Raw genomic sequence first — 25,800 nt, 5'->3', positions numbered from 1 at the left:
TCAAGTGTGCAGTTAATGATTTCCAAATACATTTATAAACTCTTTTTTGTTCATCTATATTTTCTTTATATGTGCATCCTATCTAGCAGATGTATATGTCTATAAACAAACACTCAAAAGTAAGCAATATAAAAATCCCATTCTATTTCTTCACTAATTTCCTATTTATACAGCCAACTTGGATAGTGCATGAGATACATCATCTTTACCATACAATTCAAACTCTAGTTCAACTTCCTCATTCTTGGATCCAACAGCCTTCAGACGACCTTCATGCACTGGAATACCGACGAACTTCTCAAGTTCAGCATGGGACTTCTTCTCCCATGCAGCTGCATCCTTGGGCTCAAAAGGGAAGAATGAATCGCATTGGTATTCATGGTAGATGCGAGTGAAAAGAATATTCTTTGTCAGGCGATGGTAGAGAGAACTACCGTACAAGAACGAACCTCCGATGACAAACACCTTGCCAACTTGGATATCAGTGTTATCATACTTCTCAGCTAAAGTATCCAAAGCTGCATCAATGGAGTCGGCAGCATAAAGGTGCTCAGGGATCTTGTCCTTCTTGGTCAAACCGAAGTTGTAGTTTTCGGTACGGGTAATGACAACATTAATACGGTCCTTCAAAGGACGGTTTTTCTTGGGAATACTGTCGTAACATGCGCGGCCCATCAATACAACGTTCATTACCTTAGACTTTCCTTCAGCAAGCTCAATGCCATTTGTTGAAGAGGTCACATTAGCGAAATAGCCCATTTCTTCCTTAATGTGCCAAGGCATGTTGTTCTTCTTACCAATACCCAATGATGGGGAAGAAACTGCTACAATCAAAGTCAAATCACGAGGATGCTTTGTAGGTTCACCAGATCTAGGAACGGAGTACATAAAGTCACGAATTCCAGTCTTATATACAGCTTGTTGAGGAACAACATGCATACCAGGATGCAATAAGATGTTAGGGTTTTCACAACGTTCCATTAACTCCTTGGCACGTGCAAGTGGAACAAGGGTATCAGCGGTACCAGTAATGTGCAAGTTGGGTATAGTAAGTTTAGGCTCATAAAAATGATTAAATTCTGGCTTTTCAGAGCGGAAGCCACCAATAAACACGGCAAACTTCAAAGGAGGATGTTGCACATATGGATTAGGAGGTTGACCAGGTTGTAAAAGATGTGCCAACATAGCACCAATACCAGCACCTTGGGAGAAACCAATCAAACCATCAAAAGGTCCCTTTTCTTTCATATATTCATTGATGACTTGCAAACTCTTATCCCACGATTCATAAGTGTTCTTGAAGTCTTCTACTTCAAACCAACCATATTTACCACCTTGGTCGGCACCCATAGAAGCAAGTCGCTTTTGCTCAGCTTCGTCATTGGGGTCGACTTCTGCCTTGTACTCTACGGGACCTGTAGGGAAATGTAATTCCGCAAATTTGGACAAGTACTTCTGAACAGTTCCCATCTTTTTAGACATTGTAGGGCCAGATTGCACCCAACCTGATGTAAGTGTTAGCTTTCGAGCTTGTGCATAAACAAAAGCCGGACATCTTTTCCAACGATGAAAATTTATAAAAAAACATACCGTGCAAACATAATACTTTCATAGGTTGAGGCATTTTGAATGTACAAAATCTATTCTATAAACCGGCTATACCAAAAATTAGGAAACCAAAAAAGAAGAAAAAAAAAAGAATTATTAATAGAAACCAAAATGAAAGATGCCCAATATATATGTAGGTCTCACTACTATTTGGCTCAGTGTGTATGGTTCTTGGCAGGTTAAATTCGGCGACTAAGCGAAGCTAAAAAAGTATCAAGTAACACTCGGAAGTAAAATTTTAGTTTCTGTTTCAGCATAATTATGCTAAAAAAATATATGAATATGACAGTATGTAAGCATATTCTTTTTTTTTGTTGCATACTCAAAGGTAAGTTTTAATAAAAGCATATTGATGATTTCATTTCTACATAGTTTTTATCGAGAATAATTTGGCATCCTAGACAGGAGCACAAGGTTCAAAAAAAAACAAATAAAATCAAGATCTTTAGATACCATTTCCTTGTTTGGTATCATTGACATTCGAAAGGTTCGCCATGCTTTCAATAAACATTTGTTTTTGTACTAGCATCGATAGTACAGACATATCCTAAGAACCTTGGATGCCCTTACCATTTAAATAATAAATATATTCAACACCCATGCTCAATAACCAGAGCACGAAATGAAATGTGATGGTATTTAGTATAACTGGAATTAAAAAGAGGCAGATAGTCTTTTAGATACAATCTTACAACACATGGTCCGCAACAAAGAAACCAAATTTAAAATAGTATAAAGTAAGCAACCCTCTCTAGTTTTTCATTATAGTACAGAGAATTATTCACTCATTTATTAGCTAAACTTTTTTATAATGTTTCTTCTTATTTTATGGTGTTCCTTAGCAAGTTTTTTATTCTATTTATTTTTATTTTATTTTTCAATGTTTACACCTGTATACGATAGTGACGCGTACTAAAGCTTTCTAAGACTATATTAAATAAAGTTTTCGGTATCACTAAGCTTATTTAATGATACGCAAGGACTCTGTATTCTCTTTTTTTCCATGAAACTCATAAAATGAACACCGAAAGTTGTCTTTTTCCAAACACTAGAAGTCACTTTATTTACGAGATGGAAAAACAAGTACAAGACCTCGCTCTCGAAGAGAAAAAGGAAGTCGCTAAGGAAGTTATCCTTGGGTAAGTTTTCAGACGCGGATACCGAGGTGAATCTCTGTATTAACTATGTGACTTTAGAGAAGACGGTCAGCCATTGTCGAAAAAGGCTTTGAAAAAGTTAGAGAAGGAACGTGAAAAGGAACAAAAGAGAATAGAAAGAGAAGCCCGTGAAGCTGAAGAAAAATCTAAGCGTGAAGCTTCTGAAGTCGATTATTCTGAAGGACGCTATGGTGTTTTACCATTAAATCGTTCCACTACCCGTGAAAATCGTGTCTATACTGACATCAAAGATATTTCTGCTGCCAAGGATGGTCAAAAGGTTTTGATCCGTGCCAGAGTATTCACTTCTCGTCTTCAAGGGAACAAAATGTGCTTCTTTTCTTTGCGCCAACAATACAACACCATTCAAGCATTGGTTGTTGTTGACAAAGACACCATTAGCAAGCCTATGGTTAAATGGTGTGGCAGTATTGGATTAGAATCTATTGTTGCAGTTGAAGGTACTGTTCAAAAGAGCCCTGAAGTTATTAAGAGTGCTACTGTTCAAGATGCTGAAATCCATGTTTCCAACGTTTACGTTGTTTCCCCCGTTAAGAAGCACCTTCCTTTCCTTGTCGAAGATGCCGATCGTTCCGAAGAACAAATTCGAGAATCTGAAGAGAATGCCAAAGAAGGTGACTCTAAGTTCGTTCGTGTTTTGCTTGACACTCGTCTCGATAACCGTGTATTGGATCTTCGTACCCCTACCAACCAAGCCATCTTTGACATTCAATCTGGTATCTGTGATGCTTTCCGTGAGCATTTGTTGGCCAACTCTTTCAATGAAATCCATACTCCTAAAATGACTGGTGCTTCTAGTGAAGGTGGTGCAAATGTCTTCAAAATCTCCTACTTCAAAGGTGCAGGATATCTTTCCCAATCTCCTCAACTTTACAAGCAAATGCTTATTTCCGCTGATCGTGAGCGTGTTTTCGAGGTCGGTCCTGTTTTCCGTGCCGAAGAATCCAACACTTATCGTCACATGACTGAATTCACCGGTCTTGATCTTGAAATGGCTTTCTACGAACACTATCATGAGGTAGTCGAATTTTTAGAAAACCTTTTCTTGCACATCTTCAAGACACTTAAAGAAAAGTATAGCCGTCAAATTGCTTTGGTTCGCAATGTATACTCATCTGAAGACTTTGTCCTTCCTGTTGGTTCCGAACGTGTTCGCTTCCATTTCAAGGAGGCTGTTCAGCTCCTTCGTGAAGCTGGTTATCGTAAGCAGCTTACTCCTGGCCAAGAACCTCCTAAGGATGAGGAATTCCGTTATTGTGAAGACCCTGAATTTGATGATTTCAGCACTCCTGAGGAGCGTGTTTTGGGAACTATCGTTCGTGAAAAGTACAACACCGACTTCTATGTCATTGACAAGTACCCTAGTAGTGTTCGTCCATTCTATACCATGCCTGATCCCGAAGATCCTCGTTATTCTAATAGTTATGACTTTTTCATGAAGGGTCAAGAAATTATGTCTGGTGCTCAACGTATCCACGATCCTGAATTGTTGACTGAGAGAATGAGAGCCCTTGGTATCGTCCCTGACGTCGGTCTCCAATCTTATATTGATTCCTTCGCCTTGGGATGTCCTCCTCATGCTGGTGGTGGTATCGGATTAGAACGTGTTCTGATGTTCTTCCTTAATCTTCCTAACATTCGTTTGGCAAGTGCTTTCCCTCGTGATCCCAAGCGTCTCCTTCCTTAAAGTTTCATTTTCTTTTTTTATAATTATGTAGTCATTTGACAAATGGAATTGGATTAAAACTCTATATGGGTGCTCTGGATTTATTTTAAAGTAGTCACACTTAATGTCTAGTTATGGTGTTGGTATAGGAAGGTATATCAAACGCATTTAATTTTTTAGATCGTAAAGTAAATTAACCTCATAAATAAAAACTATGAAATTTGAGCTAACTCATCGGTTTGACTTCGAAGAAGAATCTTGATAAAATTAGCCTGTTCTTTGATTTTCTTAATCTCTTCTGTCCGCTCCCATGCTGTATTTGAATTCGAGTGATCAAATAGATGACTGAATTTTTCCTCTAAAGAGTGTATAGCATTTGTAACGGCATTGAGAGCTGACGATAAATTAGTCATATGGATTTCATGACCACCTTCGTGAAATCTTGCGGCTTCATTCTCAGTACCCTTATTAATCAGCAGCCGAGAAGTTTCAGCATATTTCTGAAAGTTATAATCGAATTCGGCAAAACAACGTTTAACCAAAGAGAAAGAATCAACAAAGCTACAAGTTTGTTTGAACAACTCATGTAATTGAGAAGAATCACTTCGTAAAATTGAAAGTGCCTCAGGATTAGCATCTTTCGATTCCTCCAATGCCGCAACAGTAGCTTGTAATTTCAACTTTACCACGTCAAGCTCAGATGTAGTATTAGCCAACTGCATACGCAAATTCACTAATTGCTTAGCACCATTATTTCTTTGTTCTAATGCGTTCATTAGTTGAACTTGCATTTGTCCATTTTCCTCCCTTAGGCTAGTCGTATGGTAATCCAATGCATTAATTTTTTCCGAAGCTTCACGAATCTCTAATCTTAAACCATCTTCAATGTATTTACTAGCGTTGATCAGCTTTTCCCTTTTTTCTAATTTAGCATTGTTGATCCTAAGCTGTTGACGTAGAGCCTCCACTTGTACGTTACGGTTATAAGACTCGCTTTCCAGAAGACTATCTAAGGTCGATGTTAAACTAGCATTTGTCATACTTGAATTTCGCTCATAGGTGGTCCTATCATCATCCAACTTCGAGTATATGTTAGTATTAGAATCAATAATAGCTTGTTTCTTAGTAAGTTCCGATTTCAATCGTGCTACTTCCGCAACTAATTGAGAATTTTCGGTCTGCACATTGCTCAACGATTCATGCAAAGAGATATTCAACATATCAGTAGCTTCTAATCTTTGTACCAAATCTCTCATAGTATTTTCGAACCCGACGGATCGTTCTTTATAGTAATCTCTTTCGGAAGCAAAGTTGTTCACAAGCATTGTTTGGTCTACCAATTGTTCTTCGAGACTTCTTACCAACGACTCACGATCGCGATAGACGGACTCAAGTTCTAACAACTGTAGTGAAGCAGAATGGTGCTTATTCTTTTCTTCAGAAATTTCCTTCTCTAAATCATTCATTCTCTTGATAAAAACTTTTTTAGATGAACTAAGATCATCCAGTTGCTGACTTAGTTCTGTAGAAGTTTCCCTCATGACTTCCAGGGTCTTATGCAAACTTACATTCTCTTGCATTATATGAGCGGTGCTAACTTTGTGAATATTGTTCTTTTCAGAAAATAAAGCTTTGCTGGATTCATCCTGTTCATTATAAGGATGGACTTTAGACAAAGCTGCTTCGCAAAGCGCTGCATTCTTCTCAGCGTTAGAAACCTTAATTTTCTCGTTCAAAATCTCAATCTTTCTTGCTGATTCATTTAAGACCTCATAAAGCTTTTGTTTGAACCAATTGACAAGTTGTTCTTTCGTCAATGCAGAACATTGCTCCACAAAAATCCGAGAATCACTGTCACTTGGCAATCTATTAGCTTCACGTTCAAAGCTCATATTCGATAATCCATCATCGGTGCCTATCTCCTTCAAAGCATTACGATCCGACAGCTGGGAGTCAGCAGTTTCTGAAGTTAGGGACACTGACTTAATTGACTTTTCTGTATAATCGTTACCCACTTGGTAAGGATTGTCTTTATGGTTAATTGCAGTATCTAAAGAATATAATGAAGGTGTTACTGATGACGGTGATCCCACTGGTAGTTCTCCTTCTAACCTTAACTTATTAGATTGGTAAGAAAGTGACACATCGTCTTCATTTGCTCTATTATCGATAATTTTAGAATCTGCAGTAGAAAAGGAACTTAATTTTGTTGGTCCATAAGAAGCATCTGTAGAGCTTTGATTACTTTTAAGTGAAGGAGAACGTCTAATAGGAGCTTTGACATTCATGGAATTAATAGTACTGGCAGGAGCCGGAATACGAGAAATTTTTGTATTTGTTAAGGACGGTATTCGTGAGGGTTGACCATTGTTGCCGCTTAATCCTGTGAAGAATGACGCATTTCGTTGACGACTTGAACTAGGAAGTAGTTTACTTAGGCGAAACCTCGTAACGTCTAGCATATACACATTAGAATCTATGACATCTTTTGCTTGCTTCCCGCCGATCAGAACTAAAGTCAAACCTGTAGACGTCAAGGTGTGAGAAGAGCGAGGTGATGGCGCAAATGGTAGGTCAAGCAACCTATACCATTGCTTAGTTGAGATTTTGAGAGCATATAAATCATTTAAAAAGGCTCCGTCGGATGATCTTCCTCCAAACACGTAAACGACATCATCAATTATTGAAGCTGAATGCCCTGCTCGTGGAGGGGGAGGATGGCCGAAAGTCTCTACTTTTGACCAAGCACTTTGTTTGGGATGAAAACACCAAACATCATTGTAGTAAGTTTGGCCATCGGTACCACCAATTATATATAATTTATCAGAATAAGATATAGCGACATGACCAGCACGAGCAGGAGGGGGATCATTAACAACAGATGCTAGTTCCCATCGCGACTCTTGGGTATTCAGCTTGTTCAGATCAAAAAATACAAGGTCGTTAAAATAATAATCAAGTAAACGGCCACCAAACAGCCACACCCTAGAACCTAACGTGCTAAGCGTATGACCATAGCGTCCTGACGGGCGGGCTCCAGACACCGAGGCTTTCTGCCAACGTAAAGACGAAGTGTTCAATAAATATAGGGTATTGTCTTGGTAATCTATATCCTCCTTATTTGTAAGACCACCAAAAACGATAAAAGCATTTCCAGCAAGGACCGAAGCATGGCCAAGTCTTGGTGATGGAATTTGGCCAGTACTACGCAAGTTTGAGAACTGACTTGTAGCAAGGTTTAAAACCCACAAATCGTTTTTTGCATCAGAATTGGATGAAATTCCTCCGAATACATATACTTCCTGTCCCCCTTCGGCGAAATGATGAGAAGAATGCGAGTATCGAGGTAATACATGTGAAGACCCGCGAATAGTTAACTTTGACCAAGGAGACACGGTGAAACTAGAGCCGGTTGAAGGATGGGGTTTCTTCATTTCTGAAGAAGAAATGCTACTGATTTCTATATCAGCTTCCTGATTAGAAAGAGGAGGAGAATCTCTTATTGATCCCGAGTTTTTATAAGTAGTAGACGTACTCAGCGGATTAGACCCAGCTCTATTTTTTTTGAACAAAAAAGCCATCTTTCAGATATTTTTAGCTCATAAAGTAGACTTATTAAAAGGATCTTGTTTTGTCCAGACTTGACGCCAAAGATTGTAAAGAACACACAAAACTGAAAAAGCTTTGCCAAAAGAAGGTAACCAAAAAAAATTAAATATAAAAAATACAAAAAATTAAAGCTTTCGCCAGAAAGCGACAAAAAGAACGAAAGAAACCGGTATTCCAACTTCACAAGTTCATCTTTGGCTTATTGCGATGGCCGTAAAGAAAGTAACACCAGAAGTAACAAACATCTAAACTGAGCTTTATGTTTAGAACGAAAACAGGGTAATGTTTACATTGTTTGAATATGCAGAATTCTATGAAAAAGATATTAAATACATGTTTTTATTTGAGGCATAAATAAACTTGTAGCTCTAGAAAAGGTCGTGAAGTAAGGTGCATGTTTGAAGAGATGAAGTCTTCACGCCTGTTCTTTGTTCATTTCAGTATTTGAAATAATTTAGTTAAAATCATCAAAGAGTTAAACTATGAAACCACCTAGCATACTTGGTAAGTTACGAAAGATCAGTTGTGCTAGCTGGTACAGTGCCTAAATCAGTTCTTCAAATCCATTACCTAAACCAGGAACCTTCGTTTACAATTCTTCAGGCACTTGATCTTTAACATCGATAACTATTCAATTGTGGTCAAGAGTCCTTTTTAAGTTGTAATTAGGCAGCGAAAAATGTAAACAATAGTGAAAATAAAAATGTCGGTTATGTTACCTTGGTTACCCTAGGCTATGTTAAACGAACACCTTAAAAATGTAACCTACCCTAACGTCTGTGACTGTTTTTTTAGGTCGAAACATACGCTTGAGCAAAAACAAACATTTTCAAGAAGCAGCAGCAAAAATGACTAAGGGTACAACTTCTATGGGTAAGAGAGGCAACAAGTCTCATACCCTCTGCCGTCGTTGCGGAAAGCGCTCTTTCCACAAGCAAAAGAGCACTTGTGCTTCCTGCGGTTATCCTTCCGCCAAGACCCGTAGCTTCAACTGGGGTGCCAAGGCTAAGAGAAGAAAGACCACCGGTACCGGCCGCATGCAACATATGAAGTTGGTTCACCGTAGCTTCTTGAATGGTTTCCGTAAGTAAAAGCCTGGTTGAATGAAAGAACAAATTTACTAATTAAAATAGAAACTGGTACCAAGCGTGCTGCTGTTAGCTCTGCATAGATGGACCCAATAAAAATATCTTATGCCTATACTACAAATGAAGTAAAAAGTTGTTAGGAGCAACGTATTTGTTCCTGGCACAATTGTTAATGTAGCATCGTTGTCTAAAGAATTTTCAAGGAATTTGCCTATCGTACTGTAAGATTGTAGATTTAAGCTATGTCAATAAACCACATAGTTAGAATGAAGCGCATGTTGCAAATTAAGAAACTGTTATCCCTAAACCCTGACTATTAAAGGTTGCTTAGCAATATGTAAATACATTATTTTGTGGAAGCATTTGAGGTAATTAGAGGTTCTGTAAAGCAGCAGTAATGACCGACGATAATTTCACTCAAGGATTTGATATGTTTTCTTAGTTTGTGCATATTCTATATACTGTCTAAATACTTGACTATTTGGTGCTGTCCTATTTCACCACCATACCACAGAAATCACATGTCGTATTTGGATGGGTAAGAGGAGGAACCAAACATTGTATTAACATTTATTAGTTTAGAGCAATGTGTTAATTCCTTACAAACTAGCATAGATACAGTATGTGATTTACACGGTTGCATCCCTAACTGCATTACTAACTTAGTTTAGCTTTCCTCAAGCATCGTCACCTTAGACTCAGGAATACATGACTTTCCAAGAATTAAACAAATTATTAAAGTCCAACGTCACTTTCATTTGATTTCCGAGCAGCAACTTCAAGATCGTCGTAAAAAATTTGATGAATCTATAAAACCTTACTTGCTACGAGCTTTCCAAAAACTAGAAGAGTCCATATCAGCACTACAGAGACAGGAAGATAGTTTAAGAACAAAATACGAGCTACAAGAAGCTCGTTTGGATATGCTTAAAAACCGACCTCCCATAAGTGCTTTACCTTTAAATTCAGACACTACTGATCAGTTGAAAATAACGATAGCTAAACGACAGAAATTATTGTATACTTTAGAAAGATACGATTTGCAACTGCGACAGAAACGAGGATACTAAATAGCTGTACCTCATGGATTGGAACTCAAAAATTCTAACGGAAGTTTCTTGGGCAAAGGAGCAGGGCGCCAACGTTCATCGTTTTTTACAGTTTTCCGTGATCCCAAACGCTGGAAGCTGTATTACAAGCGCAGGCCGGATTGAATCAGGTGAAGTTTTGCTTTCTTTGCCTAGAAATGTTTTAATCAACAAGGCCACTTATCCAAATTGCCCATTTTCGAAACAGCTGTCTTCGTTCCAATTTCTTGCTTGGTTTATATGTAAAGGAAAGAGTACAGGCATGGAAAAATGGCCGTACTATATAGAAGCGTTGCCGCAGGATTTTTCATGGCATCCTGTAATGTTATCTTCAAATGACCCTTTGTGGCCGAACGTACCCGAGGATGTACAAAACCTGATTCTTGAAAGGAAACAATCTTTATTGGAAGATTATCAAAATGTTTCAAAATTTGAGTCATTCGACTGGCAATTGTTCCAGTGGGCTTGGCTTTGCGTGAATACTAGATGTTTATACTATGAAGTATCACCGAGTTCGGTGGATGAACAGTTAACGTTGGCTCCCGTATTTGAATATTTCAATCATTCCTTTGATGCACAAACGGACCTACAGAGAGGTCGTAGTGGTATATCTATAATAGCAAAGCGTACTATAGAAAAAAACGAACAGATATACTTGCGCTATGGTGGTCATGGGAACGATCAGCTATTCTCTGAATATGGGTTCTGCTTGAGTGAAAATCCGTTCAATCATTTCACTTTAGACAACCAGTTATCCTTTAATGAGCAGCAAGAAAAGTTTCTAAAGGACCATCACTACTGGAAAGACTATACATTTTCCATAGATGGACCCTCGTTTCGCACATTCGTTGCTTTGCGGGTTTTGCTAATATATAACTCTAATGATTTATTAGACTATACCTGTGATTCTACTAGAAGGTTGTTGCAATATATGAATGGGTTTTCAGAAGGCAACCGAGAACTCCCAATGGTTCAAGCATTATGGACCAAACATTTGAAGTTGTTCTTGAAGGTTGTTGAAGAGAAAGCTGGTAAACTGTGTGAACAAGAAAGCGATAATTATTTGCAACAATGTATTCTACAGCTTTGGAACGATCGTCAGAAGTGCATAAAGTATTTATTAAATAGTCCTTTAGAATAAAATAGTAAATAATCAAAACCATGTTGATTTTACAATGTCTTCAAATTTAGACGCATATCAAATTTCTGAATATAAAAAATACGTTATCTGAGCTTTTTGTTTTCAAAAAGCTGAAAAAAAGTAATTGCCCATACCAGGAATCGAACCTGGGTCGCATCGGCCACAACGATGAGTCTTAACCACTGGACCATATGAGCTTGTTAGAAACTATAACACTTTAGTTATATATAATCAACTTACTGTGAGTTAGAATTGTACTGATAGTCTAAGAGATGGTTTCGTTTATTGATGTTTTTCGTTCTATAGATTTAAACACAGGAACAAAACCATAGGTTTTTGACTCATCGGACGGTATATCATAAGCGAAGCTATGCCAGTATATCGTTTTGGCCAATATTAAATTCGGAACCTTTAGCTAATGCTTCTATTGTGATGAAATTCAAAAATAGTATGATCTAACTGAAATGCTCTTCTGGTAATATTAACATATACATATGTGCCGTAAAAGAGTTTAGGTATAACACCAACTGCAAACTTCAGGCTGTTTTAGAACAGGGCCGAGAATTTGTTACGTAGCAACATTTTGACATATTTATAATCTTGATTTTGAAAACTAAGCAGAAAGTAAATCCCGAGTACCAGATACTGCAACTTTCATAGAGGGTAAGCAACATACATAAAAGAGTATTTACAATCTATAAAAATGTTTATTAAGTTCTGTATTTCAACAAGCTCATATGGTCCAGTGGTTAAGACTCATCGTTGTGGCCGATGCGACCCAGGTTCGATTCCTGGTATGGGCAATTACCTTTTTCAAAATCAACTTTTTGTAGTTTTGGGAAAACAAGGTACTAGTAGTGTTTATATGTTTCAATTGTTAAATGATGATACTTTTAAAATTTAGTTCTATAGGGCACGACATTAATTTCTACATATAACTAAGAGAAAAGGACATGGAAACATCTGATTATGAAGATTGAAATAATGTTCCGATTGTGCAAGCCTAAACATTGGCAGGTTCAACATAGCGAAGGGTATTTCCACTGAATACTCCACCATTCTGCTTGATGCCATCTTGGATTTTAGCAATAGCTTCTTGTTTGCCCATAGGGTCTTTCTCATCCGGGTCAAGCTCCCATGTCAAATATCCATTCGTACAATTTGGTTCAAAGTCTTGAGGAACAATTCCGAGACGCTTGGAATACTTAGTAACTTTGTTCCAGTCTCTTGGAACATTGGAGATATCGCGGGAGAAATATGCAAAGCATCGCTCAAATTGTTCTCGGTGCAACTCGAGGCCCATTTCAGGTTTGAAGCTTGTAAATTCCTTATAGGCCTGAATCGGGTTCTCAAGCATGGATAGAGTAGCAGAACGGATAGCTCGTAAGAAGGAAACTATTTTATCGGGATTCTTCGCGATGAAATCATCGTGGGCAATATAGAGGATGGAACAGAAGCAACAGCAACCTAGTTCCGCTAGTCGGTCAATACGAAGCATTTCAACATCAGAACGAGGACGTCCTTGAGAAATACACCATCTCTCAAGTTGAACTTGTTGCATGCATTCAATGCCAATACCACCATCAATTTCACCGCTAACGATGGCGGGAGCAATGTTCATTCCGCACCGAACAGCTGTATAGTCCGAGGGAGAAAGTCCAAATTTACTACAGAGATCATCTAACTGGATTTTCCCAAACTCGCCGACATAACCAATCCGCTTGTTTTTAATGTCCTTAAAGTCTTTAATGCCGTTACCCTTTAAGGTGATCAAACCGGTAAAGGGTTCATTAAGTAAGGAACCAAAACTTGTTACGGGAAACCCACGAGCCTTCGCAGCCAATGTGTGAATCATGGCTTTGAGGCCCATGTCCACCTTGCCAGAGCCGATTAAAGCAGTAACATCTGAGGGGTCAGTGGGTTCCAAAATGGCGACTTCAATGCCTTCATCTTTGAAATATCCACGGGTCTGAGCGATAAAAATGGGCAAGTGATATGGAGTTGCTTCCCAGTTGGTGAGGAAAGTAATCTTATTAGTAGACATTTCGAAAAAGTAGTTACGAGTGAAGCAATGTTTGATTTACTGTATTTGTTGCTTTTCTATAACAGCGCAAGAGCTACCTTTTATAGTTTCCAAGTGGCATGCCAATGTACCAGTATCCGAATCCTGAGGATCTCTGTTTGCCGGTCGACGTATCAGTTTTTACTTGAATGAATGCTTGTTCTTCCAGGTCAATTACACTCTGTGTATCTATCTTGGGTAGCAGCTTTCCTGTCGGAAACCTGATCTGAACAGGATCCCGCTAATGTGTTTACATCAGAAGTTTTAAAAACACATGATTGACACTTGCAGCAAAAATGAATATGGGGTAGTACTTTATAACAGACCGAACCCAAGCATTTAATACATTAACACAACGAGTAGCAAATGTTTTTGCTTTATTCGGATATAACTAAGAAAAACACCACCCCAGATGAACGTTTTTTTGTACAATAGTAAAGGATTGAAAAGTTAGGAAGCGTTAGCAAGCCATGGATTACGAAGTTGCCTTTTCTGATTCCAACCTTCGTAATTAGAGATCGACGACATATCCAAACGCATTGCAGAACTTTATGCAGAAGCTATATTCGAACTATGTAATTCACATATTATTTTTCTCTTCCCAGTCGGCAGTCCAAAAATACGCCTGTTTCCGAGCGGCGACAGAAAGCCGGATATGAACTCATTCGTTGGATGTACCAGTGTTTGGGCTATGTGTTTAAAGCATCCTGAATGAACTGATTCATGAAGTCCGTGGATGAAACTGTGATGTTTTTTCATTTATGACTGAACTGTGAGTTTCATAAAAAAAGGAGTCATTTGTCTCATTTTCGTTTCCCTTTCTGAATTAATTTAACTTCTTTTTGGGCTTTGCATTGTCCTTATTTTCTCAAAAAATGATTACGCTTCGAGTTGTATTTACTAACAATTACTGTTAAAAACTAATTATAACATCACTTGCATATGAGCATGTATCATCACGATGATTAGACTGTTTACCACTGACATTTAAACTGTAAATGTTTTTAAGGACAGTTAAATAGACATATATTCAGCTATTTACAAAGTGTACCAGGAGCCAACATGGCATCAGCAATAAGGATATATTGCTATAAAAAATGCTGAAATGCTTTCATGAGCCTACAAGCATTCAATGCTTTTATAAAGTTTAGCTTCTTTTGAAGTCTTATCGAATAAGCATATGCCCCTTGAAGGGAAAAGAGCATACATGTAAGTTTCATAAGGACATTATGGTATTATAGTTAAGTAGTGTTAAAAGGTAAAAAATTAAGAGTAAGAAGAGTACATTCTCATTACTGTTGTAAAAGAGGCTCTAGAAAGGATAAATTTAAGGATAATCTTATTAGGTGTATCCACGATAGATTAAATAATAAAAACAGTTATAAAAGATGGAATAATTAAAAAGTTTAAATTTAAGATGTAACGAGAGAATGAAGATACCGGATAAAAAGCATGCTTAGTTCCAGTAAGACCAATTGTTTACAATATGATCCACCAAAGGTCTACCAGCGTGGTAAAGATTAGCAGCAGCAAGACCAAGGGTATGACCGTTATCTTTTAACAAGTTGTCAAGAGCAGAGATGGATTCAGTACCGCGGTCAAAATCGGAGCCAGAGCGCATGAGAAGTACACGATTAAAGTTTGTCAATTCATGGTCAGCAGCACGCTTAATAGCGGTAAGGGAAGCACTGTCTTCCTGTTGAGAAGTACAATAATGACCGGTGTAGTTGGTAAGGACGTTTGTAATGTTACTGGCAAAGTCTCCCATATAATTACCAGCCCAGTAGTTGTCACTAGTGGCAGTATCACACTGAAGGATAAAAGGAGCACGTTGAGCAGCAGGTTGTTCGTACTTTTTACGGTACTCAGCAGCCTTCTCACTATCTTGAAGGACAACGTCCTTGACAATTTCTAGAGCAGCTTCGATCAAGGTGTTGTTCAATTGATAAATATTGGTTTGGTAATTGAATGACTTGGGGTAAACGACTTCGTTGTTAGAAGTACCGTTGCCGTAAGGATCGGTATCAATTTCCCAGCCAGCGGACTGATATGATTTAGGCAATTCACGGAGGTCGATAGTATGAACCAAATCGACATCGACAGCGAATTTAGCAATGCTGACAGAAGCAAGAGAAGCAGCATAAGGATTAATACCAGCAATACCCGAAATAATAAAGAAAGTTTCAGATAAATCAAATTTAGGACTAAGAGTCAAAGCCGTCATCGAACTGGCAGCATTGGATTTGCCCTCACCGGTCGTAACCTGGCAAACAGTCTGTTCTGTATTGCAGTGTACCTCGGGGAAAAGAGTGTTTAAACCAGGAACGGAAATATTGTTTGCATACAAATCGTTCCAGGGGTTTAACCAAGCTTCCGCTTCGGGTGCAAACATTGAAACAACCATGACTTTAGGCTTGACTACATCACGCTTGCTGATGAGACCGGCTGTAGCAGGAAGAACAGCAGAAGTTACAGCCAAAGCTGAGACAACAAATTTAAGAAAAGACATTGTATTTAGAAAATTATAAAAGACGAAGAATGTATAAAACGAATTTCCAGGCTTTCGTTAGACACAAAAAATCCAAAAATTAAATTCCCTTCCAAAAAAAAAAAATAGAAAATAAATCAAGAAACGAAAAACAAAAACAAAAAAAGCCCGGATGACTCCAATTGCTTTAAAGATAGTACTGCTTCAAGAAATTCTTACTTTTGGCCTCTATATGTAAGATTTACAATCTAACCTTTCATGTGCTTATCACCTGTTCAGTCTGACTATTCAAATCTGGACTTCTTTCCTTGACAATTTTTTTATTTATCTTTGGACAAAATCTCATCGGATGCAGCATCATTATGAAAGGATGTATGATAGTGACTTGTCTTGAAATCTGTGTCCAATAAATGAAACATAAGAAACCAGGCTTAATGGGATACTTTTTAAGTCATTCGGGAAAAAAATGAGAGAAAAAAAAATAAACAGGTAGAAAATCAACCCCGAAAATTGATATTCACACGATCAGATACTGATTTAACCAAAGGAAATAGACTAAGTGTTAACTGTTCACGATGTTCATTTAGAGTCATAGGCCATAGCATAGGCAGAAGTCATTAGATTCGTTTTCAATTGAAGCCCTGCACAGAATACGATAATCTTTAAATAATTCCGTGAATTTAGTTTCATTCGTTTACTATATTTTGTTTTCTTTTTTTTTTTTTTTTGTTTTTCTGGGATACTGCATCAGCAACAAAAAAACTCGTAGCTTCTTTCTAAAGTGTATTCACACTGAATGCTGTCATAGAAAGGAATGATGTTTGGTTTTATAGTAGCTTCATCATAAATATCAAATATAAATATATTTTTTTTATCCACTGTAAAATAGTTTATTGTTCAAATGAGGAAAGAAACCAACCATAATTTTTTCATGGCCAGATAGTTTTAGATATCGAAGGGTAGGAATAGGAAAAGCAACAGCAACAACAAAAGGAATAAAAAAGGTTTTATAAACTTTTCTTTATTGCTACAAAGATCTTCAAATAAGACTGGCAATAAAACTTTTCGAGTAAATCATGGATGATGCTTTCCTGTTCCAAGTAGCATTACTGAACATCGGGTCATACTTCTCTCTGTTATTCATTCGTAAAACATAAAAGTGTAATAGAATTAACATCGTATCGGCAAACACTGTAAAATCATTTTATCGTTGATTTCTGTTTTATATAATTGGTATACTGCTTTTTCGTCATCCTGATCCTTCATGGATAGTCATTTTTAGGACAATTTGCTCTCATATCTTTTTTGCGTCTTTTAGAACTTTAGGAACCACGATAGGTAGTAAATCCAAATGGGGATAGTAGCAATGGGATGTGATAATGTTGGCCTTTATTGATATTAACTGTCAGTTCGACGTATGGGTAGAAAGTTTCCATTGACAATGAGTCATAATAAGGTCCTGTATCAAAGCGAAACTTGTAAATTCCTGATTCAACCTCTTCCAAAGGTACGTTCCATTGACTAACACGACCATTAGCGTTGGTTATTGCTGTAGCAAGTTGCTCTTGTGCAAGCGTTGTGTTCGAATGGTTGATTTTGGAAACAGAAACAGATATATTCTCTGCAGGAACACCTCTAGTTGTATCCAAAACGTGTGCTGTGAATGCTGGTTGACTCATACTAGATTAATTTGTTCAATTATAGGGCGAGTTCCTTCTTAAGAAAATTATGTTTTTAGTAAAGGGTAAGTTTTGTGAGTTACGATTCCTTCAACTCTACATTATCCTTATCCTCCTGTTCTTTTAAAGCTATCTACCGTGACATTTCAGTCAATTGATATTCCATCGATTGTCTCCGACATGTAGGAAGGTATATAAAATCGGCCACCAAGGTAAATAGTTGGCTTCATTTCTTTTTGTGATGAATTTTTACGTTTTATATATAGCTAGTCAATAGAGATCAAACCAAGTCTAATGTACATGAAAGAAAGCAGAAATTCTTTACGTGTAATGTTTATGTGATAATGCTGGATCAATGAAACATGATTCTATTTCATTGTTTTATGTATTTAAGTTGTTCACAAAGACATTCTTTTACCATTCAAGTCCGATCCGACCAAAAGTGAAATAGAATTATTTTATAAATCTTACCAATGAAACTAATCTTCCCAGAAATAACCAATTCATATAAATATGTTTAGTATCCAATAATATTTCCCTTTTTTTTTTTTTTTTTTCTCTCTTCTCACCTCGAGAAAATGTGCCCTATTTTGAGCTTTTCCGTGACTCGTACACTTCTCTGCGAAGCGTTTCTAAAGCATTGTCATACAACTCAACATTCTCCTCAGGCAAATCTTTCAAATGAAGACGTAGACGTTGAAGAGGAAGTGTTCTTCCTAAGTGCTTGACTAGTTTTGAAAAGTGATGACCTTCGTGGTCTTGCACAAGAGTCCAAGCACAACCGTTTCTTCCGGCACGAGCAGTACGACCAATTCTGTGGACATACCGACGAAGACTAGATGGGGGATCGTAATTTATTACATGCTCTGTGTTGGCAACATCTATACCACGAGCCATCAAGTCTGAACACACCAAAAGTTTTAGTTCACCAGAAGCAAACCCATTGAGCATCTTTTTTCGTTCATCACGAGAAAGATTACCGGAAACCAAACCACATGGGTAGTTTTTGCCTTCAATACCATTAATTATTTCAAGTAAGCGGTGTAAACGAGCAGCGCCTTCATTGGATTTAACGAAACAAAGAACATTACTTAGATTATTAGAATGGATAAGTTGATGCAAAAGAATGGGCTTCTCCGCACTGACCGAGACACGGTACTCCTGTAAGGTAGGAGGAACAGAAAATATAATTGCATCTCCTTCAATTTCTTCCCCGTCGTCCAATTCTACACCTTCGCTTTGCACAAGTAGTAAGCGTGGATCTCGCAGACGAAGGGTCGCAACTTTAGAAGGATCGCGCGTCAACGTTGCAGAAAAAACAAGTTTTTGCAGAGGAGAATCCAAATGATGAGGTAAAGCAGTAGGTAATGAAGGGAGGAAAAATGGTGCTACGATTTGTTTTTGATGTGAAGGCTCGTTATCCATCATCAGCACATTCTTTGGATGATCGATTTCTGTCATAACAACATCTGCCCAACTCTGAAAACTTTGATCCAAGAGTCGATCCGCTTCATCAATAACTAGATAACGTAGATGCTGTAAACTAAAGTTATTGTCGTTTTGAATATGATCAACCAATCGTCCTGGAGTTGTCACTAAAATATCCACTGTACTTCCGTTTCCATCTATACCCCCAAGCAATTGGTACTGCTCTTGCTGTAAATTCTTTTGTCCAGTCCATCCACAAACTCCAAGACCCATACAGGAACCAAAGATTTCGAACGTACGAGTAACCTGAATGGTTAACTCACGAGTGGGTACAATAACAACGCACCGCAAATGAGGAACAACCCGTCTACTGAGACACTGAACGATGGGGAGAACATATGCAAGAGTCTTACCACTACCAGTAGCAGCACTGACACAAAGATCACCTCCATAAGAATAACTAGGGCCATCTCTTCCTTCCTGTAATAACAATGGAAGAGCTGAAGACTGTACGGCAAACCCATGTACAATGTTTTGATTATGAAGTTTTTCAACAAGCTTACTAGCTATATTAAGGGAAGCAAATTCAACAGTTGCAGTAGGGTCAACCAAAATAGGCTGCGACAACCATCTTGGAAGCGAGGAAACGACAGAGGGAACGATATGAGACTTTTCTTCTAAATGTTCATCAATATCAGGCTGAGGAATTGGTGTTAGATCGTGTAACGGCATATTTTGTTCTATGTCTTGCATTTCTATATCTTCTTCCTGCTCATTTTCACTCTTTTCCTTAATTTTCTGTTGAGCTGCTTGAGAAAGACTAGCTGATTTCTTTAAACGCTCAATTGTTGCGCTAGCCGCGTCGGACTCTGGATTTTTGTCTTCATCTTTTCTTTTCCGCTTTTTTAATTTTTTATTTTTTACTGACTTGTTGTCAAAAGATGGATTTCCATCAATTTCTGCAGACATTCTGGTTTACCCAGAAATTAGTTTTTGGCAGGAAAGGCAGTTGTTGGTACACTCAAAAAGTCAAATGGAAAATTTGAGACGAGAAGCAGACTTTACCAAGATCCATTTAAAACGTTTCGAGCTTTTTAATTTAAAAATTGAATCAATCGAGTTTCATCGTATTCTTCTCCATATGAAACCTATGTCAACAATGAACAAATGATCGAATTTCACATAAATGATCTCTTTTCTCTCTATTTATTAATTTAATTTAATTATTTTTGCTGTAATGAAGAACATTTAGTGAACATGTACTCGGTTTACAAACGTAATTCACGATTTTGAATAGTTGAACTTCAAATGAAGGATCAGATATACTGGCCGAAGCAGCTTAAAGAGCGTTTTTCGAGAATTAATCTATTTTATAACATGTTGAAAAAGATTTCTGGTTGAATTGTAACCTACAGCAGAAACTCATTGCTGAATCCTAAATGGCTTTCTTGTTCTCATTTAACGTTGAAGGAGCGCCAGCTGAGTCTTATTATTTGAATTATACCAAGGGAGGTTCAATTGATTGAATGAACTTGAGTATTTCATTTTTGTCATTAGGGAAAAACGTTTGTATGTTATGTTACACACGTACGTGACCAAACCGCATAATTAACGAGAAGGAGCCTCACTTGAAAGCCGCATCTGCTGGTCATTTGAAAATAATAATAAAATAGAGTCTTTATTTCAATAGGAAAGAAAACGTGTCTGTTGCCAGTTTATTGAGAGAACAGTAACCATTATGTCGAGACTTCAACTTCAATTGAAATTGGCCGCTACGAGATTAGAAATTCTAAGGAAAAAAGAAGAGGCTCTAGCAAAGCAGGCAAGGAGAACCGTTTCCTTCGGTTTAAAAACCTACTCATCAACTTTAGCTCGAGCTCGAGTGGAACCTTTGATTATGCAAGATGTATACATGGAATTACTTGAGTTATTACAGGTAGATGCAGAGATTCTTGCCAATCGTACTTCTATTTTAGAGAAACGCGGATTTAATTCTGAAGCAAATTGGAAGTCGTCTTTGTATCACATCCTTGCTGCAGCTCCACAATTACCTATTAAGGAACTAAAGTTTGTAAGTTATAATTCTAAAACAAGAGCAAGAAACCAACTTATATGAATTAGGTACATGACTTTCTTGTACGGCTGTATGGCAAGGACTTTACTCAACTCACGGATCCTGACTTATCCAAAAACGATGTACAAGTAAGCCATAATTCTCCATTTGATATACTTTGATTAACAAATCTAAAACTATAGTTTTATCAGCTTTTGTATCCACCTATTCCATCTGAGGAGCTAGTGAATGGCTATATTGAAGAACTACGACGGACGTATTTTCCTGAAGAATACCAAAAGGAAGAAATTCCTTCATCAAGAGAAGTTGAGGACTTGCTTCCAATAGCGCCATCGTCTCAAGATACCCCAGCACCATCGTCAACCCAGGATGAGGCATCTAAAACGAATAATCTCCCTCAGTCTACTTCTTCCGCTTCTGAAATTCCTTCCAGTGAAATTAACAACTCTCGTAAGGATACAAATTCTGCCCCTAGTTCTCACTCTCAGCCGACTACGAAAAATACAGTTCCCCCAAAACAATCCAATTCGAATAAACCTCCAAGTTTTGAAGAACTTGCGGCGCGCTTAGAAAATTTGAAACGTACTTAGCTTTTCTGTATTACATTGTATCCACAGACTTACTTATTATGAATTATGAATAAGATATGATTCGACTACTCGTTGCATATGTCAATCTTATTATTAATTCTGCTTTATAAAAATCAAGTATGATATTTTTTTATTATCTTTTATTTTATTTTATTTTGTTTTTTCTTTTAATTTGTATGCAAATCTCATGTTTCTCTACAGTACATATTAAAGTAAATTAATTTAATGATGTAATTTCCTCTTCGCGAAAATCATGCTATTAGATCGATCTTGTACTTTCCCAAATCTGAAAACCCATCAAGACCGATAACTAAAATGTCAAATTATCTTGTTGAGTTCTCTAAATACGGACCCTCTTCTGTCCTACAATATATTCAACGCGAAATCCCTAAAGTCAGCGGTGACAAGTTGTTAGTGAAAAATGCATACGCGGGTTTAAACTACATTGATAACTATTGCAGAAGCGGATTGTATCCAGTTCCTTTGCCTTTTGTTTCCGGTAAGGAAGGATCAGGTATTGTTACCGAAGTTGGATCTAGTTGCAGCAAGAAGTTTAAGGCTGGAGATCGTGTTGTATACTTGACGATGTCTGGCTCTTACTCTCAATACAACCTTGTTTCTCCTGTATTAACTGCCAAAGTACCAGAGGGAATTTCTCTCAAGGTTGCTGCTGCCTCTTTACTTCAAGGATTGACCGTACTTACACTCATTGAAGAGGCCTATCCCGTTCGAAGTGGAGATTATGTTATTGTACACGCTGCTGCAGGAGGAGTAGGCTTAATTTTATGTCAAATGTTGAAGCGTAGAGGTGTGCATGTAATTGCAACTGCTTCAACTCCCGAAAAACGAAAGCTTGCCCTTCAGAATGGAGCAGAGATTGCCTGTACATATGAAGAATTTGTTGATGTTTCTCGCCAAAAAACTGATGGTAAAGGTGTGCATGCTTCTTATGATTCCGTAGGCAAAGATACCTTTGAAAAATCCATGGATGCACTTCGTAATGGCGGTACCTACGTAAATTTTGGTAATTCAAGCGGTAAGATTGATTTTTTACCTTTTAACTTGATTACTTCTAAATGCATCAAAGTTGTTCGTCCTACCCTCTTTGGATACTTAGACTCCGAAGAAGTATTTGACCGTTATACAAGCAAACTTTGGAAAGAAATTCTAGAAAACAAACTGAACATTGCTATTCATCATACTTGGAAGTTAGCAGAGGCTAAGGAAGCACACGATAAGTTCCAAAGCAGAGCCACTACCGGTAAACTTTTGCTTTCTTGTAATGAAGACTTAACGAATGCTTAAATTGGTGGTTCCAGCGTGTGTTAAAACTAATTACTTTTGCAAATTGCTGATACCTTAGAGTCATCTACAACTTGCTTTGGATTTGATTCAGAGCCATATAATGAAATGCAAATGCTAAATGTTCTGTTATGTTATGTTTGGACGATTTACGATTCATAGTTTCTAATGTAATACAATGTGGAAAAGAAACACACCACATACAAATGGTTGTATGGTTCATCATGAATCTATGAAACCATGTTGTCAAGGAGGCTGTTTATCCAACCTTACGGATGAATTACTTTTAATTAGATTTACGTGAAATCTTTTTCTTACTTACATTTATATTTAAAGAAAATAGTAGCAAAAATATACCTTCAAAAAATAAAAACAATAAAGAAGTAGAACACCGCGTGCTTATCCAAAGAAGACATTACCCGCAATAATCAAGAAGTCTAATTGAGGATAAGGGTCCTTGCTTTTACCAGTTCTTTAACTTTAGGAAAGTGAAGAAGAGTTTTAAAACTTCATTTAAGATACATATCTAACAACTTTTACCTGCTTGGCTGGTGAAACGCAAAAAAAATGTTGCAAACATTATTGAGCTGTCATGCATATATGCCATGGTGTTTTGAAATTCCTGCGATGGCGATTTTCCTTCGTTCTACAATTACATTGCCCTTGGCCATTTCGAGCATAAAAACGGCACGTAGGTATGGTCAGGTGCAGCCATTGCTAAAGGAAGCAAAAAAGAGGTGCCCGGACGATAAAGCATACAAAACGTTTCGAAGTAAGATATATAAACGGTTTAGCTGTCATCCGATTAAGCTCTATGCGTTGCCCTTTGCACAACTTCCCTTGTTCGCCTTTGCGTCTTTTCAACTTCGAAAAGCCGTAGAGGTGTCTCCGGAGACCATGTCCACTGAGGGTATGCTTTGGTTTCCTGACTTGACCATGCCCGATCCACATGGGATTTTACCGGCCATTCTAGCATGTACCTATCTAACCAATATGTCCATCCTTCGGAGACCACAGGATTCGCGGCTACTACGAATCTTCAATACAGCTGGTATCTTATCCGCCTTTTTCGTATCATTTATGGCTTCTAAAACTTCTACTGCTTTATCTTTGTACTGGACTACATCTGCTATTTATTCCCTTGTGCAAAATATCTGTTTACGGAATATGTTTAAACAAGGTGATCCCCAGTTAGTGTTACGTCCCCAAAAGGCACAGAAGAAATGAAACCACAGATAAATCTAGAAAAGAAAATCTTGAGGGTTTTCTTCTGTGTATGAGGATACTTTCTCTTGGATTTATATATACCCGGACGAGCCGTGATTAAAATTTATCTTTGGAACGAATCCTTTCTTGTTGTGAAATAGTCATTCTTCAACACATCTATACTGATTTCTTAGCAGTACAAACCTTGAGAACCCTTTTTGGATAATTCAACTTTACATAAACAGTTCCTCAAAACACATTTTCAAGTTGGTTTTTTCCCAAGACGATCGACTTCACAATCTTTTTATATGATTCGTCTGCTATTTTATGGAATTCCATCGTTTATTTATTTCATTTTTTCTACATTATTTTGCAAAAAAATAGGAATTAAACAAGGATGTTGCTTTAAGACAATGTTTTTGATACTCATATAAGTAACAAGTGGTGACATGTATAATAGGTGACCGAAATTACCTGAATTTTCCTAAAACAACAAAATATGAGCTGCATCTTCTGTAAAATTATTCGCGGAGAAATCCCTTGTGTCAAACTTGCAGAGACCGCAAAGACTCTTTCTTTTCTTGACATTTCCCCTACTGCTAAAGGCCATGCCTTAGTAATCCCTAAAGAACACTCTGAAAAGTTGACAGGCTTGAGTGATGAGAGCTTGGCCGATATTCTCCCTGTTGCCAAAAAGGTAGCTAAGGCCATTGGCGCTGAAAACTACAACTTTTTGCAAAACAACGGTCGTATTGCTCATCAATTTGTGGACCACGTTCATTTCCACATCATTCCTAAACCCAACGAGGAATTCGGTTTGGGTGTCGGTTGGCCTACATACCCTACTTCCAAGGAAGACTTGGCAGAGCTTGGTGAGCAAATCCGCTCCCGTTTGCAATAAGCCGTTGTCACGTATTATAGGTAATGTCTGGATGTCGACGATTAAGGAGAGAATGTAACTTGCTCTTTCCGTTACGAAATGACAGAATATATCTATGTTTCGCTTAAATCTACTCCGAACCTCATATTGCAAATTCACAATAAGTTGTGATATCAAAAATACCCTTTCCACACAACCTTCTTTTAGTAGTAAGCTTTCGAGAGATGGTTCAATCTTTTCCATTTGTAGTCTGAGTATACTACTCTTTATGTAAATGTTTGGTTCCTCACTTGAACCATAAAAGATCATTCATCACTGGATATCACTTCATCATTTCCAAAATTGTTTGGATGCCATTCTTTTCAAAGATCAATTAACTCAGAATATGATGGATTTCGTTAGCGAAATCATTCTCTATTTATCTGTTTCATTTGGATTGCAATTCTACTCAAATTTTGTCTATGCGATATGAAAGAAAGTGTTTTTGACGCTTTACCGGTGACGCATTCATTTCAAGAAATGCCGTCCTCCAGCGTTCTTACAATTCGACCATTTCTCGGGTTTACAAAGTACTAAAACATAAAGGAGAACTTATTTTTATCTGAGATGTCATTTTTTCCATACATTTTACTTATCCATAGCTTATTCTACAATGAGGTAACATTGTTACTGAAGTCTGTCTACACCAGCTTTAACTTGGTTGGGTAGGACTA

The 25,800-nt window shown here is 37.6% G+C and overlaps 14 protein-coding genes and 2 non-coding genes across 16 annotated transcripts; 9 read left to right on the top strand and 7 right to left on the bottom strand.

Moving 5' to 3' along the window:
* Positions 1-7: 7 nt before the first annotated feature.
* On the bottom strand, positions 8-1,798 carry SOCG_04080 (dihydrofolate reductase Dfr1). The gene is made up of 2 exons (XM_013164922.1): positions 1,591-1,798; positions 8-1,505 (listed from the first exon to the last, which is right to left on the bottom strand). Exons 1-2 carry the CDS (start codon positions 1,622-1,624, stop codon positions 166-168), a joined length of 1,374 nt encoding a protein of 457 aa, XP_013020376.1. The 5' UTR covers positions 1,625-1,798; the 3' UTR covers positions 8-165.
* Positions 1,799-2,609: 811 nt separating this feature from the next.
* SOCG_04081 (cytoplasmic aspartate-tRNA ligase Drs1) lies at positions 2,610-4,652 on the top strand. The gene is made up of 2 exons (XM_013164923.1): positions 2,610-2,747; positions 2,805-4,652. Exons 1-2 carry the CDS (start codon positions 2,626-2,628, stop codon positions 4,471-4,473), a joined length of 1,791 nt encoding a protein of 596 aa, XP_013020377.1. The 5' UTR covers positions 2,610-2,625; the 3' UTR covers positions 4,474-4,652.
* On the bottom strand, positions 4,591-8,266 carry SOCG_04082 (cell end marker Tea1). Its single transcript, XM_013164924.1, has one exon. The coding sequence runs from the start codon at positions 8,031-8,033 to the stop codon at positions 4,665-4,667; it is 3,369 nt and encodes a 1,122-aa protein (XP_013020378.1). The 5' UTR covers positions 8,034-8,266; the 3' UTR covers positions 4,591-4,664.
* A 581-nt stretch (positions 8,267-8,847) lies between these two features.
* SOCG_04083 (60S ribosomal protein L37) lies at positions 8,848-9,338 on the top strand. The gene is made up of 2 exons (XM_013164925.1): positions 8,848-9,144; positions 9,195-9,338. The coding sequence occupies exons 1-2, from the start codon at positions 8,910-8,912 to the stop codon at positions 9,230-9,232; spliced, it is 273 nt and encodes a 90-aa protein (XP_013020379.1). The 5' UTR covers positions 8,848-8,909; the 3' UTR covers positions 9,233-9,338.
* Positions 9,339-9,670: 332 nt separating this feature from the next.
* SOCG_04084 (DASH complex subunit Spc19) lies at positions 9,671-10,219 on the top strand (the record flags this gene model as incomplete). Its single annotated transcript, XM_013164926.1, has 3 exons — positions 9,671-9,687; positions 9,727-9,769; positions 9,821-10,219. The coding sequence occupies 3 exons, from the start codon at positions 9,671-9,673 to the stop codon at positions 10,217-10,219; spliced, it is 459 nt and encodes a 152-aa protein (XP_013020380.1).
* A 13-nt stretch (positions 10,220-10,232) lies between these two features.
* SOCG_04085 (ribosomal protein lysine methyltransferase Set11) lies at positions 10,233-11,378 on the top strand (the record flags this gene model as incomplete). The annotated part of the gene is made up of 1 exon (XM_013164927.1): positions 10,233-11,378. One exon carries the CDS (start codon positions 10,233-10,235, stop codon positions 11,376-11,378), a length of 1,146 nt encoding a protein of 381 aa, XP_013020381.1.
* A 125-nt stretch (positions 11,379-11,503) lies between these two features.
* Positions 11,504-11,575, bottom strand: SOCG_16361. The gene has a single exon. It is a non-coding gene; the product is annotated as a tRNA-His (tRNA).
* A 534-nt stretch (positions 11,576-12,109) lies between these two features.
* SOCG_16360 lies at positions 12,110-12,181 on the top strand. The gene has a single exon. It is a non-coding gene; the product is annotated as a tRNA-His (tRNA).
* A 92-nt stretch (positions 12,182-12,273) lies between these two features.
* On the bottom strand, positions 12,274-14,467 carry SOCG_04086 (no message in thiamine Nmt1). Its single transcript, XM_013164928.1, has one exon. It carries the CDS (start codon positions 13,420-13,422, stop codon positions 12,382-12,384), a length of 1,041 nt encoding a protein of 346 aa, XP_013020382.1. The 5' UTR covers positions 13,423-14,467; the 3' UTR covers positions 12,274-12,381.
* A 429-nt stretch (positions 14,468-14,896) lies between these two features.
* On the bottom strand, positions 14,897-15,949 carry SOCG_04087 (purine nucleoside transporter; the record flags this gene model as incomplete). Its single annotated transcript, XM_013164929.1, has 1 exon — positions 14,897-15,949. One exon carries the CDS (start codon positions 15,947-15,949, stop codon positions 14,897-14,899), a length of 1,053 nt encoding a protein of 350 aa, XP_013020383.1.
* A 1,301-nt stretch (positions 15,950-17,250) lies between these two features.
* Positions 17,251-17,607, bottom strand: SOCG_04088 (transthyretin; the record flags this gene model as incomplete). Its single annotated transcript, XM_013164930.1, has 1 exon — positions 17,251-17,607. One exon carries the CDS (start codon positions 17,605-17,607, stop codon positions 17,251-17,253), a length of 357 nt encoding a protein of 118 aa, XP_013020384.1.
* A 585-nt stretch (positions 17,608-18,192) lies between these two features.
* SOCG_04089 (ATP-dependent RNA helicase Dbp6) lies at positions 18,193-20,004 on the bottom strand (the record flags this gene model as incomplete). The annotated part of the gene is made up of 1 exon (XM_013164931.1): positions 18,193-20,004. The coding sequence occupies one exon, from the start codon at positions 20,002-20,004 to the stop codon at positions 18,193-18,195; it is 1,812 nt and encodes a 603-aa protein (XP_013020385.1).
* A 16-nt stretch (positions 20,005-20,020) lies between these two features.
* Positions 20,021-21,896, top strand: SOCG_04090 (MVB sorting pathway protein). Its single transcript, XM_013164932.1, has 3 exons — positions 20,021-21,106; positions 21,157-21,237; positions 21,292-21,896. The coding sequence occupies exons 1-3, from the start codon at positions 20,774-20,776 to the stop codon at positions 21,697-21,699; spliced, it is 822 nt and encodes a 273-aa protein (XP_013020386.1). The 5' UTR covers positions 20,021-20,773; the 3' UTR covers positions 21,700-21,896.
* SOCG_04091 (NADPH quinone oxidoreductase/ARE-binding protein) lies at positions 21,860-23,319 on the top strand. The gene has a single exon (XM_013164933.1). It carries the CDS (start codon positions 22,015-22,017, stop codon positions 23,002-23,004), a length of 990 nt encoding a protein of 329 aa, XP_013020387.1. The 5' UTR covers positions 21,860-22,014; the 3' UTR covers positions 23,005-23,319.
* Positions 23,254-24,706, top strand: SOCG_04092 (inner membrane protein Cox18). The gene has a single exon (XM_013164934.1). It carries the CDS (start codon positions 23,569-23,571, stop codon positions 24,226-24,228), a length of 660 nt encoding a protein of 219 aa, XP_013020388.1. The 5' UTR covers positions 23,254-23,568; the 3' UTR covers positions 24,229-24,706.
* Positions 24,641-25,234, top strand: SOCG_04093 (adenosine 5'-monophosphoramidase). The gene has a single exon (XM_013164935.1). It carries the CDS (start codon positions 24,707-24,709, stop codon positions 25,106-25,108), a length of 402 nt encoding a protein of 133 aa, XP_013020389.1. The 5' UTR covers positions 24,641-24,706; the 3' UTR covers positions 25,109-25,234.
* Positions 25,235-25,800: the final 566 nt, after the last annotated feature.

Source organism: Schizosaccharomyces octosporus (genome assembly GCF_000150505.1).
Source record: "Schizosaccharomyces octosporus yFS286 unplaced genomic scaffold supercont6.3, whole genome shotgun sequence".
Classification (NCBI taxonomy): Eukaryota; Fungi; Ascomycota; class Schizosaccharomycetes; order Schizosaccharomycetales; family Schizosaccharomycetaceae; genus Schizosaccharomyces; species Schizosaccharomyces octosporus.
This window is presented reverse-complemented; position numbering and strand designations above follow the sequence as displayed.

Coding starts and splice junctions, on each gene's coding strand:
- SOCG_04080 (XM_013164922.1), bottom strand. CDS start 1,624: ATGCCTCAACCTATGAAAGTATTATGTTTGCACG. Junction 1,506..1,590: donor GAAAGTATTATGTTTGCACG/GTATGTTTTTTT, acceptor CACTTACATCAG/GTTGGGTGCAATCTGGCCCT.
- SOCG_04081 (XM_013164923.1), top strand. CDS start 2,626: ATGAACACCGAAAGTTGTCTTTTTCCAAACACTAGAAGTCACTTTATT. Junction 2,748..2,804: donor GCTAAGGAAGTTATCCTTGG/GTAAGTTTTCAG, acceptor ATGTGACTTTAG/AGAAGACGGTCAGCCATTGT.
- SOCG_04082 (XM_013164924.1), bottom strand. CDS start 8,033: ATGGCTTTTTTGTTCAAAAAAAATAGAGCTGGGTCTAATCCGCTGAGT.
- SOCG_04083 (XM_013164925.1), top strand. CDS start 8,910: ATGACTAAGGGTACAACTTCTATGGGTAAGAGAGGCAACAAGTCTCAT. Junction 9,145..9,194: donor TAGCTTCTTGAATGGTTTCC/GTAAGTAAAAGC, acceptor TAATTAAAATAG/AAACTGGTACCAAGCGTGCT.
- SOCG_04086 (XM_013164928.1), bottom strand. CDS start 13,422: ATGTCTACTAATAAGATTACTTTCCTCACCAACTGGGAAGCAACTCCA.
- SOCG_04090 (XM_013164932.1), top strand. CDS start 20,774: ATGTCGAGACTTCAACTTCAATTGAAATTGGCCGCTACGAGATTAGAA. Junction 21,107..21,156: donor CTATTAAGGAACTAAAGTTT/GTAAGTTATAAT, acceptor TATATGAATTAG/GTACATGACTTTCTTGTACG. Junction 21,238..21,291: donor TATCCAAAAACGATGTACAA/GTAAGCCATAAT, acceptor CTAAAACTATAG/TTTTATCAGCTTTTGTATCC.
- SOCG_04091 (XM_013164933.1), top strand. CDS start 22,015: ATGTCAAATTATCTTGTTGAGTTCTCTAAATACGGACCCTCTTCTGTC.
- SOCG_04092 (XM_013164934.1), top strand. CDS start 23,569: ATGTTGCAAACATTATTGAGCTGTCATGCATATATGCCATGGTGTTTT.
- SOCG_04093 (XM_013164935.1), top strand. CDS start 24,707: ATGAGCTGCATCTTCTGTAAAATTATTCGCGGAGAAATCCCTTGTGTC.